Source organism: Desmodus rotundus, chromosome 5 (assembly GCF_022682495.2).
Source record: "Desmodus rotundus isolate HL8 chromosome 5, HLdesRot8A.1, whole genome shotgun sequence".
In the NCBI taxonomy this organism is placed as follows: domain Eukaryota; kingdom Metazoa; phylum Chordata; class Mammalia; order Chiroptera; family Phyllostomidae; genus Desmodus; species Desmodus rotundus.
The window spans coordinates 100,271,839-100,285,166 of record NC_071391.1 but is presented as its reverse complement, the minus strand read 5'-3'; the positions used below and the strand labels follow the sequence as shown (position 1 = coordinate 100,285,166).

The 13,328-nt window shown below is 42.1% G+C and overlaps 1 protein-coding gene and 1 long non-coding RNA gene across 2 annotated transcripts in view; one reads left to right on the top strand and one right to left on the bottom strand.

Annotated features, from left to right (window-relative positions):
- LOC123480886 (uncharacterized) overlaps positions 1–13,328 on the bottom strand; it is a 44,733-nt gene that overhangs the window by 5,573 nt on the left and 25,832 nt on the right. The window contains exons 3-4 of the long non-coding RNA XR_008426962.1: positions 11,915–12,018; positions 1,686–1,788 (exon numbers count right to left, since the gene is read on the bottom strand). This is a non-coding gene — a long non-coding RNA (uncharacterized lncRNA). The remainder of the gene's footprint in view (positions 1–1,685; positions 1,789–11,914; positions 12,019–13,328) is intronic.
- Positions 1–13,328, top strand: part of TMEM131 (transmembrane protein 131) — a 220,076-nt gene that overhangs the window by 196,800 nt on the left and 9,948 nt on the right. Inside the window, exons 33-36 of the mRNA XM_053925284.2 lie at positions 18–145; positions 4,207–4,331; positions 4,537–4,686; positions 12,166–12,331. Coding sequence (XP_053781259.1) covers positions 18–145; positions 4,207–4,331; positions 4,537–4,686; positions 12,166–12,331 — 569 coding nt within the window. The remainder of the gene's footprint in view (positions 1–17; positions 146–4,206; positions 4,332–4,536; positions 4,687–12,165; positions 12,332–13,328) is intronic.

The following is a 13,328-nucleotide window of genomic DNA, read 5'->3' as shown; positions in this document are numbered from 1 at the left end:
GTGTACATTTTTTACAGGATACAGAAAAGCAAAAGGGAAAACAATCCATGACTGAAAAACATGAAAATGAAATGCCTCAAGTGAAGCAAAAAAGCAAAAAACTCTTGAATGTAAAGAAGGAAATCCCAACAGATGTGAAACCCAGGTGAGATAAAGAAATGAGTGCAGAGAAATAAAGTAACATAAAACAAGTTACTGGTAAAAACTAGGTAAAGTTTTGCTTGTTTTGGTTGGTCTTTCAGGGGTGGAGGGCGGTACAACAAAAGCCCTTTACTACATCATGTTCCTCTTGGTTTCTTTCTGATGCCCACTGTTTACCGTTAGGGATGGCCACATGCTTTTGATGTCAGAAACATAAAAGACAGAGGTAACAACTTGTTGAGAAAATTTAGGTTGGTAACTCATTCCTCAGCAGAGAGCCATTTCACTTCCACACAAAGAAGACCTCAGGGGTTTAGCCACAGGTGGGAGCATAACTTGTGAAAGGAGCTCTGAACCTGCCCTCTAACTCAGAAGCAGCAGCTGAATCTAGAATTCTGTGCCATAAAACTTGGAAGAATCTATGCTTAGGTAATCAGGGCAGATGGTACCTATCAGACAAGTCTATCATGAAATAACTCCATCCCAGGCCCTGTGGGTCAGGATTTTTACCCCCCCCCCCCATCCACCCACCCCCCCTGGAAGGCTTGCTACAGAATGTTTCCCCAAGTAAATGAACGAGTTGGACTATTGGGTTATTGACTTCATACTTCTATTAAGCCTTAGATCTACCTAATAAACTGATTTTGGTTCTAGCATTGTTAGTAATGCCCTTCCTAGTTCATCATATGAAGTGGCTGTCAGCATGAAAGCCGATACTTGCCTTTTTGTGTGGTAAGTGGACATTGACCCAGGAAGTTGAAGGAATTAGGTATAAAACAATAAAGGAAGACATAGTTTGTTATCATTAAAATTTGCCTAGAACTCTTATTCTGGGTCTAACACTTGAGCTTTGCCAAAACCCCAATAACCTACACTGTTTCCCTAGATTACACAGCTTTACTCAGATAGGGCATTCTGTTCTGTAGAACCGAAAGCTAGTAAGAAATTAGTGATTACTGCAAAGAAATTTCACCTTGTCCCTGAATTTAGGAATAATACAGCAGCATATGGCAGTGACTAGTAATGGAGTGTATAAAGTTTACTCTTCTGTGCAAACTGTTAGAGTAACCTAGTTACATAATTTGTTGAGAATGGTCTAACCCAGTTAGAAGGACTGTCACAAGGAGTCAACGATTGACACACTTGGACCTCCCCTGAGAGAAATCATTCTGAGGCACTAATTGGTGCTGCTGGGCTGGCACCCCAGGACAAGAATGTTACCCGGCTGGTGGCTGGGAAGTTTATTAGCCTGGGTGCCTGAGCTCAGTGCCTGAGACGTGATAATGTAAAACAAATAGTACGTGTTAGTCTCACCCTCATCGCTCTTCCTCAACTTGGGTTGTGTTCTCTTCTTTTTTAATGAAGTAAGTTGACTATTCGCAGATTTGATTTTGAAAAGTTTGCAAAAGACTTCAATGGAGTACCACTAACCTCGCCGAGGCTTTTAAGTTCTCTGGCAAACAACAGGCTACAGTGAGCAGCTGGGCATAGCTAAGAGAGAAATCATTGCCAAAAAACAATTTAGGCAGTGCACTTTTAATTACCTTTTTAAATTGTCTCTGTTACTGGAGAAATCCACATGCAGCCTTAGTCTTCTAATCTCCTTGATCTAATTTCTTGAACTCACAGATCTTGTTTTGTGTTTTTCTGAATTCAGGGATAAAAATAAAAGTATTAAGAGTCAGTATTCATTAGTACATCAATCAAGTACGGAGTCAAACAGAGACTTCTTTTCATAGCCAGCAACGCAGCCTTTCTGAATAGAGCCATTTCCGGTTCGCCCTGAATTAGGATGGTACACGCCTGCGCTGTTCAGGTGCAGTCAGTTACTTGTGGCCCTGTCATTGGTAATACCTGAAATGACTGTCACCTAACAAGTGCTTCCAGTGTTTTACTATACCTGGAGGAAATATACACACATTTTTTATGAGATTTATTTTTATTTCTTGTATTTGAACTGCTTTATTGTATTTTTCCATTACCATTTTAACCCCGAAAACCTCTTCTACCTCTACCCATCCCCCGCACAATGACCACACTGTAGTTAGTGTCCATGAGTTCTTTTTCTTTTTTTGCTTGATCCCTCCACCCCCAACCCTCCTTACCCCAGAGTTTTTAAAAAGAGAGAAAGCCAGAGAGGGATGCCTCAGTCTCTCCCAGTACAGACTCTACCAGACTCCCAGGAGTTAATTCACAAAAACCACTTCTGAGGAGTATGGATCATTGGGCTGCAATGGCAGAGCTCCGGTCCGTTCATTTCCCAGCTTCAACCCTGCAGAACTGGGCCTGCAGACCTCCACAAGACTTTTGTAGGTCAGAGATGCCAGGGAGGAAGAGTCAGGACTTCTGGAGAACCAAGAAAGGCCCAGGAAACCCTGATTGAGGATACTAGCTGTCTGGTGATCCTTTGGTTTTCTAATTGTTTATCAACATTTTACATTTGTGAAGCAAATGTAATAATCTAAAGTTAGCACAATGTTTACTCTCTCATAATCTGGTCAAACAGCACACACAGCTCAGGAGGTTGACACCACATTCCACACAGCAGCCTCCAGGCACATCAGCACAGGGAAACCCTGACCTTGCCCTTGGCTTCCTGCCTCCCTGCATGGGGCCTATTCCGTGTATTGAGTCAAAATAAAGTCTGGCATCTGAAACACCTTTCTGGTTTTTTCCTTTCACAAATTATCACTTAAATTAAGTTGGCCCTTACCCATTTATTCAGAAGCCTTAAAAAACGTTGTCTTAATAGAGATCTTTTGGCTTAATTTGGGAAAGTATGAATCAGCAAAAATAAAGTAGTTGTCTGGCACCTTTTTTCTTAAAAACCAATTAATTTTACAGTGGCACAGAGTTAACCTTTGTGTAAATAGACAGCCTTCACCCACGACACTTATAAACCACTGACTTAAAAATAACTCACACTCACCCACCACAAGAGGACTGGGGGGTGTCTGTGTCTTGGGAGCTTTTGTTTTTTTAAAAGATGGAATTTTTGAGTAACCTTGTCAGTCAGAAGCAAAAGAAGATTTATAAAACTATTTTCTTAAGTCAGTTTGCTATCCTGCCTAAAACGTTTTTGGGGGTAACTGAGACCCTTTGGATTTTTTTTACCCATTTTACTAATTCCAAATATAATACCTATTTATGATAGAAAATGTGTGAAATAGAAACAAAAGAGTGAAAATAAAATGATCTTTGACCTAGTACCTTATAAAATGTTTGTAAATAGCCTTCATTAAAATGTACTTACTTATTTTTGAAATCATATTCTGTAATCTGCTTACCTTTGGAGGAAGGAGTGTACTGTGTGTGCCATTGGATCTGGGACGTTTAAACCATCCTGGCATTTGAAATCTGGTGTGGAGTAGCTGCCTTCTAGGGGGGAGAATCCATATAGCCTGGTTCATTCCATAGTGTCTATGACAAAACACGTCTTAGGAGTTCTGAACACCAGAACCTTGACCTTAATCTCTGCATTCAGGAACCCCAGCAGTAGTGTATATTTACTGGGAGATATCAACAGTTTCCAAATGGCAAGTTCCCGCTAATGGCGTTAAGCCCATTACCTGAGGCAGGTGCTCTAACCATTCATTGTCAGCACTCAGAGTGCAAAGGAGGTGTCTGCCAGCTGAGCTATCTCCTAGGCAGGAGCAGGGTCGGGGGCAGATAATGCCTCCGGAAGCCAGATTCCTAAAACATGCACTGAAAGTGCAGAGCAGTCAGAGACTTCTCTGCCCCACAAAAAAGGACAAATCTGCCCCAGTTAAAGGTGAGATCATGAAAAAAGCAAACAAAATGTAACCAGAGACATTGAAGTTAAGAGCAACCTAACAATAGCCAGAGGGGAGGCGGGGAAGGGATAGTGGGGAGAGGGGATTACAGGAACACATGAACACATGGACAAAACCAAGGGGGAGGGTGGAGATGGGGGAGGGAGGTGGGTTTGGCTGGAGTGGGGTGGAGGGGTGGGGAGAAAAGGTAGACAACTGTAATTGAACAACAATAAAAAATTTCAGTAAATAAGGGACAGATCTGAATTTTGCTTCCATGCTTGTCTTTCAGTTGCTTAGAGCTGCCATACCCTCCCTCATTAGAAAGTAAACAGCGGAAGAGTCTCCCAGCCAAGATCACTCTCCCAACTGCATTGACAGGCAGCTCCAAATCACGGAATTGCCAGAAAACAAAAGGTATTTTGCTGTTGGTCATACAGATACCTCCATGATTGGTTATATCAACAGTTGTTAGTTCTGAATCACCAGTGATCAGTTCTAGTTGTTAGTCATATAAAAAGCTAAGATTGTGTTCTCATCTGCTTTAGAGGAGTCATGGAAGTAGACCTAAAAGAAAGGAGTCGTTGTCCACTAACAATTTTCTTTTCTCCTTTCTGTGCAGGTACAAATAAGGCAGTGGATAACAGGCCATCTGCCCTAGCGAAGTTCCTCCCAAATAGTCAAGAACTAGGCAACACCAGTAGCTCAGAGGGAGAAAAAGACTCTCCACCGCCAGAGTGGGATTCTGTGCCAGTTCACAAACCTGGCAGCTGTAAGTATGGCAACTTGGGAATCACTCCAGGTATGACGACTCAGCAGGGATGCATTGTTTTCAAAGGCAATCCAGTCGCCGGTTTGATTCTCGGTCAGGACACATGTCTGGGTTGCAGGCCAGGTCCCCAGCTGGGGGCATGTGAGAGGCAACAAATCAATGTTTCTCTCCCTCTCTTTCTCCCACACTTCCCTTCTCTCTGAAAATAAATAAAATCTTTTAAAAAATAAAAATTAATAAAAAAGGAAGGCAACCCAATGTCTGGTTTGCTGGAGCCAGCTTATACAGTCAACAAAAGCCTGTTGTTAAATAGCCTGCCAGTTGTTAAACTGTAGTAGCTTAGTTGGTCGTGGTGAGAGCATTGCTGGAGGATATGGGTTCTTGTAGTGTTGCAAGAAAAGAATTTCAGGGGGCACACATATGGGAGAAGTTTAAGAGTAGTGGAAAGATTTATTGGGGTGAAAATAAATAATACTCCCTCAGAGATGTAGAGGGCAGGCAGGCTGTAGTGGCAACTGCCTCAAGGTCCTTGATATCCTTCCTATATTTTCTTGATTTTAGGAACAACCAGGCTGTCTTGCAAACTGTCAAACCTGTTTCCTGGGTTTTCCTCGTGCTGTGCTGTGCTGGGCCCTCCCCCTATCCCGGCCTTTCCCCATGTTTTCCCAGGCTAGACTCCCCCGCTTTGTGGTTGCCATTTTGGCTCCTGCTGCATTTGTTTCATAGTGTTGCTTTGTCATCTGACTTCAGCTGCACATGCCTCTGCAGGGGAATCTCCTACTGGTTCTCCCTTCCCCCAGTAACAGGCTGATTATTCCCCCAGGAGATTGGAAAACCTGTCCTTCTGCCTGCTTGGGGACTGAGTCCCTTTGGCGGAGGATGCAGCTGTCCCCAGGGGAGTCTGTGAAGCTGCAGCTTCCTAGTTAACCAGGCTTAATGTCTGATTCCATTTGCTCCCTTCCATTGTTAATAACTACCTACCTACTGTAATGAGTATGTACACCAGAGAAATAGCAAATGATCCACATTAGTCTTTTGTTTCCCAGAAGCTGGTACACCAACACACCACTGCCCATTGTCCAAAATGGGAATACCTGTTTGGATTGGGGAATCATTCAAAAAAACTGCTTCTTTATGAGAGTATTAACTCCACATTGCTTTACCTTTCTTGTTCTCATACACTTAGAGTGTAATCACTTTCTAAAAATTCAGTTTACTCTCAGCTTTACCCACATCTTTTGCATAAACAACCTATGTGAAAGTTTAATTGTTTTCTTCACTAACTTTTTTACCTTGTTCTCAGATTTGGCTTACTGTCAATCATGACAGCAGCACAGCCACTAAAACAAGGCAGAGGTCTGTGCCTGAAATAGAAGACAAGAAAGACAAACACAGGGAGGGGCCTGATGGCAGGATTTCAGATGAAGAGAGGGCCAGTCTTAGGACTGACTTGTCTACACTGCAGTGTTAGAGTAAACTCACATTTGGCTTGTTTGCGCTGAAGGTAAAATCAGGGTTGAGCAACAACATTGTTGAAGGTGAAGGGAAATGTAAATGAAGCCTCGGTAAGTTGGATGGAGGCTAAGAACTTAGAATTCGGGTGAAGGGCACAGGTGTGCAGAGTTCACAGGGGGACAGGTCACTTCTGGTGGTGGTGGAGGAGGTCAGAAAATGTATTACATAAGGGGGGGGGGGGTCAGGACAAGTGTACAAATAGTGACCCTGCAGTGAACATGAGACATTATTGAGGCACACTGTGCTGTGGGGGCTTTCAGGGAGGACAGGAGGATGGAGAGATTTGAGCGGGGTTCATAGAGGAGATGGCATTTGGGATGGGCCCTGAGCATGGGCATCAGGGCGACAGACAACACAGCACATGAGGGAAGGAATTGTCCGCATGGTCACAGGTGCGAGTGGGTGGGACAGGCATAAGGACATTGAGTAAGGTGCCAACAGTATTGAGGAATGTCAGGGAGAACTGGGGCAGGCACAAGGTAGCACAGGCTGGCAAATGGACAGCTTGGGCTTCAAAGAAAAGGATGTTTTCCTTGGTGGGGGCCATGATGGGGGCCTTGACACAACCAAGGAAGCTACAGCCTTATCTAGGCCCTGGGCCCCAGGGGTCTGGGGAGACTCATCAAATGTAAGAGAGAATTACAAGGAAGTAGAACCACCGTGAGTCCGGGCTTCAGTCTGGAAGTGAGGAGGAATAGACTCCTCACAAGAAATCGGAGTACAACTGACTGTCCTCACTATACACAGGACTTGCATGAGACATAAAAGGCCAACCAGGAAGGTCACAGGGAAATGTGTCAGACTGGGTAGAGCAGTTTTGGGCAAAGGTAAGGAATGAGGGCAGTGGGGCTGCGCAGTTGTGCCAGTATAACTGGGTCGGTGGGCAGCTTCAAAGACTGGGGGCCCATGGAGACGGAACTCACAGAGGCCAGAGCACTTTCCTTACACTTCTTTGTATCACAGTCACCTGACCAGCACCAAGGTACACATGGTATCTTTTTCTTTCTTTTTTGTTAATTTAAAAAATTTTAAGAGAGGGGGGAAAGGAGGAAGAAGGGAGAGAAACATCAATCGGTTGCCTCTTGCATGTGCCCCAACTGATAATCAAACCTGCAAGCTAGGCCTGTGCCCTGACTGGGAGTCGAACCGGTAATCTTGCGCTTTGTAGAACAATGCCCAACCCACTGAGCCACACTGGTTGGGGCTTAGAAAAATCTTTTTGCAATATTTTTATCTATTTCTCAGTTACAGTTAACATACAGTGTTATATTACTTTCAGGTGAACAACATAGTGATTAGACACTGTAAAGCTTACGTGATCACCCCAATAAGTCTAGTGCTCTTTTGATACCATAATAGTTATTACGGTATTATTGACTGTTCTCTTTGTTGTACTTTACATCCTTGTAACTGTTTTTATATAATAACTGCCAATTTGTACATCTTTTTTGTTGTTGTTCGAGTACAGTTGTCTCCTCCATTTTTCCCCACCACCCTTCCCAGAAACCAACCCCCCACCTCCCACCCTCAATCCTACCCACTTGGGCTTTGTCTGTGGGTCCTTTATACATGTTCCTTGACGACCCTTCCCATTCGTTTCCCCGTTATCCCCCTCCCCCACCCTCTGATTACATCTCAATCCCTTCACCTTTTTCACCCATTCCCCAAACCCCCTCCCATCTGGCAATCATCAGTTCATTCTCTGTATTACCAGTTTGTTTTGTTTGTACATTCATTTTGTTTTTTAGATTCCACATATAAGTGAAACAGTACAGTAATTGTCTTTCTCTAATTATTTCATTTAGCATAATGCTCTCTCAGTCCCTCCATGTTGTCACAAATGGCCAGATTTCATGCTTTTTTATGGTTAATACTCCATTGTATATACGTACCCGCATCGTTATCCGTTTGTCTGTCTGTGGACACTAGCTGCTTCCGTATCTTGGCTGTTGTAAATACTGCTGCAGTGCGCGTAGGGGTGCATATGTCTTTTTGATCGGTGTTTGAGGGTTCCTTGGATAAATACTTAGGAGTAGAATTGCTGGGTCATATGGTAGTTTGTTTTTAATTTTCTGAGGAACCCCTATAGGGTCTCATCGTGGCAGTACTAGTTCGCAGTCCCCCCGGCGGTCAGCAGTGCACGAGGGTTCCGTTTTCTCCACATCTTCACCAGCATTGGTTGTTTTTTGGCATATTGATTATAGCCATTCTGACAAGTGTGAGGTGATATCTTACCGTTCTTTTAATTTGCATTTACCTGATGATTTGTAATGTCGAGCATCTTTTCATACGTTTATTGTCTGTCTGTATGTGCTCTTTTGAGAAATGTCTGTTCATGTCCTCTGACCCATTTTTAATCTGATTGTTTTCTGGTGTTGTGTGATTTCTTTATATATTTTGGATATTAACCCCTTATCAGAATTATCGTTGGCCAATACCTTCTTCCATTCGGTAAGTTTCTTTTCATTTTGTTGATGGTTTCCTTCGCTGTGCAGAAAAGTTTTAGTTTGATGTAGTCCCATTTGTTTTTCTTTTGTTTCCCTTGCCCAAGGAAACTTATCCCCCCAAAACTTGCTAAGAATGATGTCACAGTTTACTGCCTACATTTTCTTCAGGGGGGTTTTTTTTTTTTTGGTTCTTTAAGACTTTAATCCATTTTCAGTTTATTCTTGTATATGGTGTAATAAACTGGTTTAGTTTCATTTTTTTCCATGTGCAAGAGGGACCCAGGAAATGGAATTATCTTCTGGAGGGTGGGCCCCTTGTAGTATAGGCTCCCCCCTCTAGGTTAGGAACCTTCCTCTAGGAACCCACCTGTATCAGTGTACCCGCTGGCATTGTTGTGAGAAGCTGTATTTGGCTTCAGCAAATGTTTTTTGAAGACTCTTTCAGCACGTTTGCTTATTTCACGATGGGTGATTTAGGAGCGCACCTGCCCACACTGTGCTGAGTGTTCAGCAGTTTTTGACCAAAAACAGCATGACCCCTGTTTACCTGATCTCGCCCCAAGTGATTTTTGTTTCCCCGGATGAAAAAAGTCCTCAAAGGGACACATTTTGCCGACGTGGAAGAAGTGAAACAAAAAATGGCATAAGCACTAAGAGGCATAAAAATCAAGGAGTTTGAAAACTGTTGAGCAGTGTAAAAAAACATCCCGATACGTGTATTGCATCAAATGGACAGTACTTTGAAGGTGACTGAAGTTTAAACATGTAAGAATAAATACACAATTTTTTATACAATAAGTAAATCCCAGGGGGTTTTTTGGTCCCCCCTCATATGTCTCCAGTTGGGAAAACACCACTTATTGAAGAGAATGTCTTTACCCTATGGTATAGTCTTGACCTCTTTGTCTTAGATTAATTGACCATATAAACGTGAATTTATTTCCGGGCTCTATCCTTTTCCATTGATCGATGTGTCTGTTTTTATGCCAGTACCATGCTGTTTTGACTACTGTGGCCTTGTAGTATACTTTGATATTAGGTAGTGTGATTCCTCCATCCTGTTCTTTCTCAAGATTGCTTTGACTATTCAGGGTCTATAAACTTTTGGATTAATTGTTCTCATCCTGTGAAAAATGCCATTGGTGTTTTGATAGGAATTGCATTGAATCTCTAGATTGCTTTGGGTAGTACAGACATTGTAATGATGTTAATTCTCTTTATCCATGAGCACAGTATAGCCTTCTGTTTATTTGTATCTTCTTTTATTTCTTTCTTCAGTGTCTCATAGTTTTCAGAGTACAGGTATTTTACCTCCTTGTTTAAATTTATTTCTTGGTATTCCTTTTAATGCATTTGTAAATAGAATTGTTTTCTAATTTCTCTCTGTGGTAGTTCATTATTGGCATAGAAAAATGCAACTGAGTTCTGAGTATTAGTTTAGTATCCTGCGACTTTAGTGAGTTCATTTATTAGTTATAATAGTTTGGGTTTTCTGTATGTACAGGGTCTGGCAGAAGTAACGCCTGCTTGAGTGTGGTTGGTAGGGTAATAAAATGGGTATAATAATTTATAGTTTTAATTTGAACATTTCCCATAAACTGTCATATGGTGCGCTTGAGTGTGATGTTGTTATGTTACAGAATTGCATGCTTATGATTTTGTAATAAAGATTGTGTAATAAAAGGGGGTGTTATTTGTGCCAGACCCTATAGTATCATGTCGTCTTCAAATAATGACAGTTTTACTTCTTCCTTTACAGTTTGGATGCCTTTTACTTCTTTCTCTTGCCTACTTGCTCTGGCTAGGACTTCCAATACTATGTTGAGTATAATTGGTAAACGTGGGCCTCCTTGTCTTTTTCCTGATCTTAAAGAAAAAGCTTTCAGCTTCTCACTGTTGAGGATGATGTTGGCTGTGGGTTTGTCATATATGGCCTTTATTATGTTGAGGAATATTTTCTCTATCCTCACTTTGCTGAGAGTTTTTATTGTAAATTGATGTTGGTTTTTGTCTGATGCTTTGTCTGCATCTGTTTATATGATGATATGTTCTTTATCCTTCATCTTGTTATGTGGTATATATCACATTAATAATAATTAATGAACCAATCTTGCATCCTGAGAATAACTCCTACTTGGTCATCTTTTTAATATATTGCTGAATTTGGTATGTTAATATTTTGTTGAAGATTTTTATTTCATTGGGGATATTGGCCTATAATTTTCTTTTTTGTACTGTCTTTGGTTTTGGAATGAGAGTAATACCAGCCACATAAAGTGAGTTTAGGAATTGTCCCTCCCCTTCTATTATTCTAATAGTTTGAGAAGGTACTAATTCTTCTTTGAATGTTTGGTAAAATTTACCTGTGAAGCCATCTGATTCTGGACTTTTGTTTGTTGGGAGTTTTGTTTTTTTTTTTAATTACTGCTTCAGTTTCATTGGTCGTAATCAATGTTCAGGTTTTCTGTTCCTTCCTGATTCACTGTGGAAGAATGGGTGTTTCTAGGAATTTATCCATCGCTTCTAGGATGTCCCATTTGTTGGCATGTAATTGTTTATTGTATTTTCTTATAATTCTTTCTGTTTGTGTAGCATCAGTTTCCTTTCACTTCAGATTTTATATATTTGGGTCCTTTCATTTTTTTCTTGATGAGTCTGACTAAAGGTTTGTTAATTTTGTTTACCTTTTCAAAAAAAATAACTCCTCTTATGTTTTGCTGGGGTTTTTTTCTATTTTTTTTAACTTTTTTAAAATTTCTGCTCTGGTCCTTATTATTTCCTTCTTTCTACTCACTTTGGGCTTTGTTTGTTCTTCTTTTTCTAGTTCTACTTTAGTAGTAACTTAATGTGGTGGTCATGGAAGGAGGTGAGCGAGCATGGTGTTTACCTGCTCTACCATCTTGATCAGAAGTGGTGATACCTTTTCTGATAAAGGTATTACATGTTTCCATTTAGTGAGTACAGAAGTATTATTTCATGACAATTTTTTGTTTTAAATTTTTAAAACAGCTACGTAGACATTACCCTAAAGGGAAGCAGGAAGATGCTAGGAGTTTGTATCCTTGTAAACCAGGAGCCAGGAACAGCTCCTCACCAAGTGTGAGGGAACACGGGGTATTGTGCAGTGAACTGTGGGGTGTTTTGCCACAGGCCCTGCACCTGCCACAGTCGTGTGAGCCTGTATGGACACACAGAGACTCAGATCCCACACAGTGATTCCACCCACCCATTCCTGAAGGACGTGGGAGAAGGGAAGAAAAGCAGACCTGTTCGTGGGATCCTCCACAGCTCGGCAGAGATGGGCCTCACTGGTGCTTCTGGGGAAGCCTCATAATGCAGAGAGAAGCTGCTTTCCTTGCTTTCTTTAAACCTTTGAACACAACACATGTAAAAACTTTAATTTTGTTTTTTGTAGAAGCACTTGAGTTTTGCATAGTATCAGATGAAACATCAAAAGTATCTAATTTTGAAAAGTGAAAATATCACATTAATGAGACCTTTTATTTTTATTTTCCAGCTACTGACAGTCTTTATAAACTTTCTCTGCAAACCCTCAACGCAGACATTTTCTTGAAACAACGCCAGACCTCACCGACGCCTGCCTCTCCGTCTCCCCCCACTGCACCCTGCCTGCTCACGCCCCGCGGCAGCTACAGCAGCATTGTCAACAGTGGCTCCAGCAGGTAGGCTCCCTGGTTGCTTCCTGTTCCTTGAACAGGCAAGTGCTCCAGAGACCTGAGGCTCACTCCCATTAAATAGGAACACTCAGTGGCCACAGACTGCTATCCTGTCTCGCCTCCTACATCTGTTGATAGCACCGTCCTTTCCCTGGGTCAGGTTCTCCCTTGGTGCCATCATGTTGGTGCCCAATTCCAGCAGCACCTTTTCTGTCCCTTGGCTTTTATCACCCATGGGCTGGAAATACATAATATAACTTATTAGAAGTATCTTCTAATTCAAGAGTAAATAAGTATGTTGAGCATTCAGTGAAGATCTACAAATGTCCTTTGAGTTGAGGAAATTGCATTGTGGGACATTTATCTTAACCTTATGGCACTTCAGCTTAACAGTTAAAAGGGCAGGATCTAGAACAAATCTGCTTCAGTAGGAGACATGCGCACAGCAAGGCAGCCTCCTTACAGGCAGATGGGACCCCCTCAAGTGGTCATTGTAACCACCTATCCAGCCCTGACCAAGGTCTTAGCACACACCAGCACTGTTGTCAGCACGGCCCAGCTGTCCCTGCGTTCACCCTCCCAGCAAGCACAGACCAGGTACTGTCACCACTCCTGCTTTCCACACAAGGAAACTACAGTGCACCTGCCAAGTTTCTACCTTTTGCTGAAAAAGGCAGCATCCACTTAGTCCGGGAGAGGCTACCCAGCCTGGGCCTTTGCCACCGTGAGCTCCTTGGCCAGTCCTGACAGGGGAGGACACTCCTAAGAACAAGTTTGTCATGTGTTGCCACCTATCAAGACCTCACACTCTACTCCTTGTTCACTTCCTAGTGCCTCCTTTCCTAAAATCCTCTCTTAAACAGTCTTTCCAGTCCCTAAATTGTGACATTGGTCTCTTATACTGATCCTGTATTTTCTTACTTTTCCCCATAAATCCCTTATTTTCCATTTGACTATGAAGTTGTAGGTCCCAAACCACTAACGTGAGGCCAGACTGTGCCCT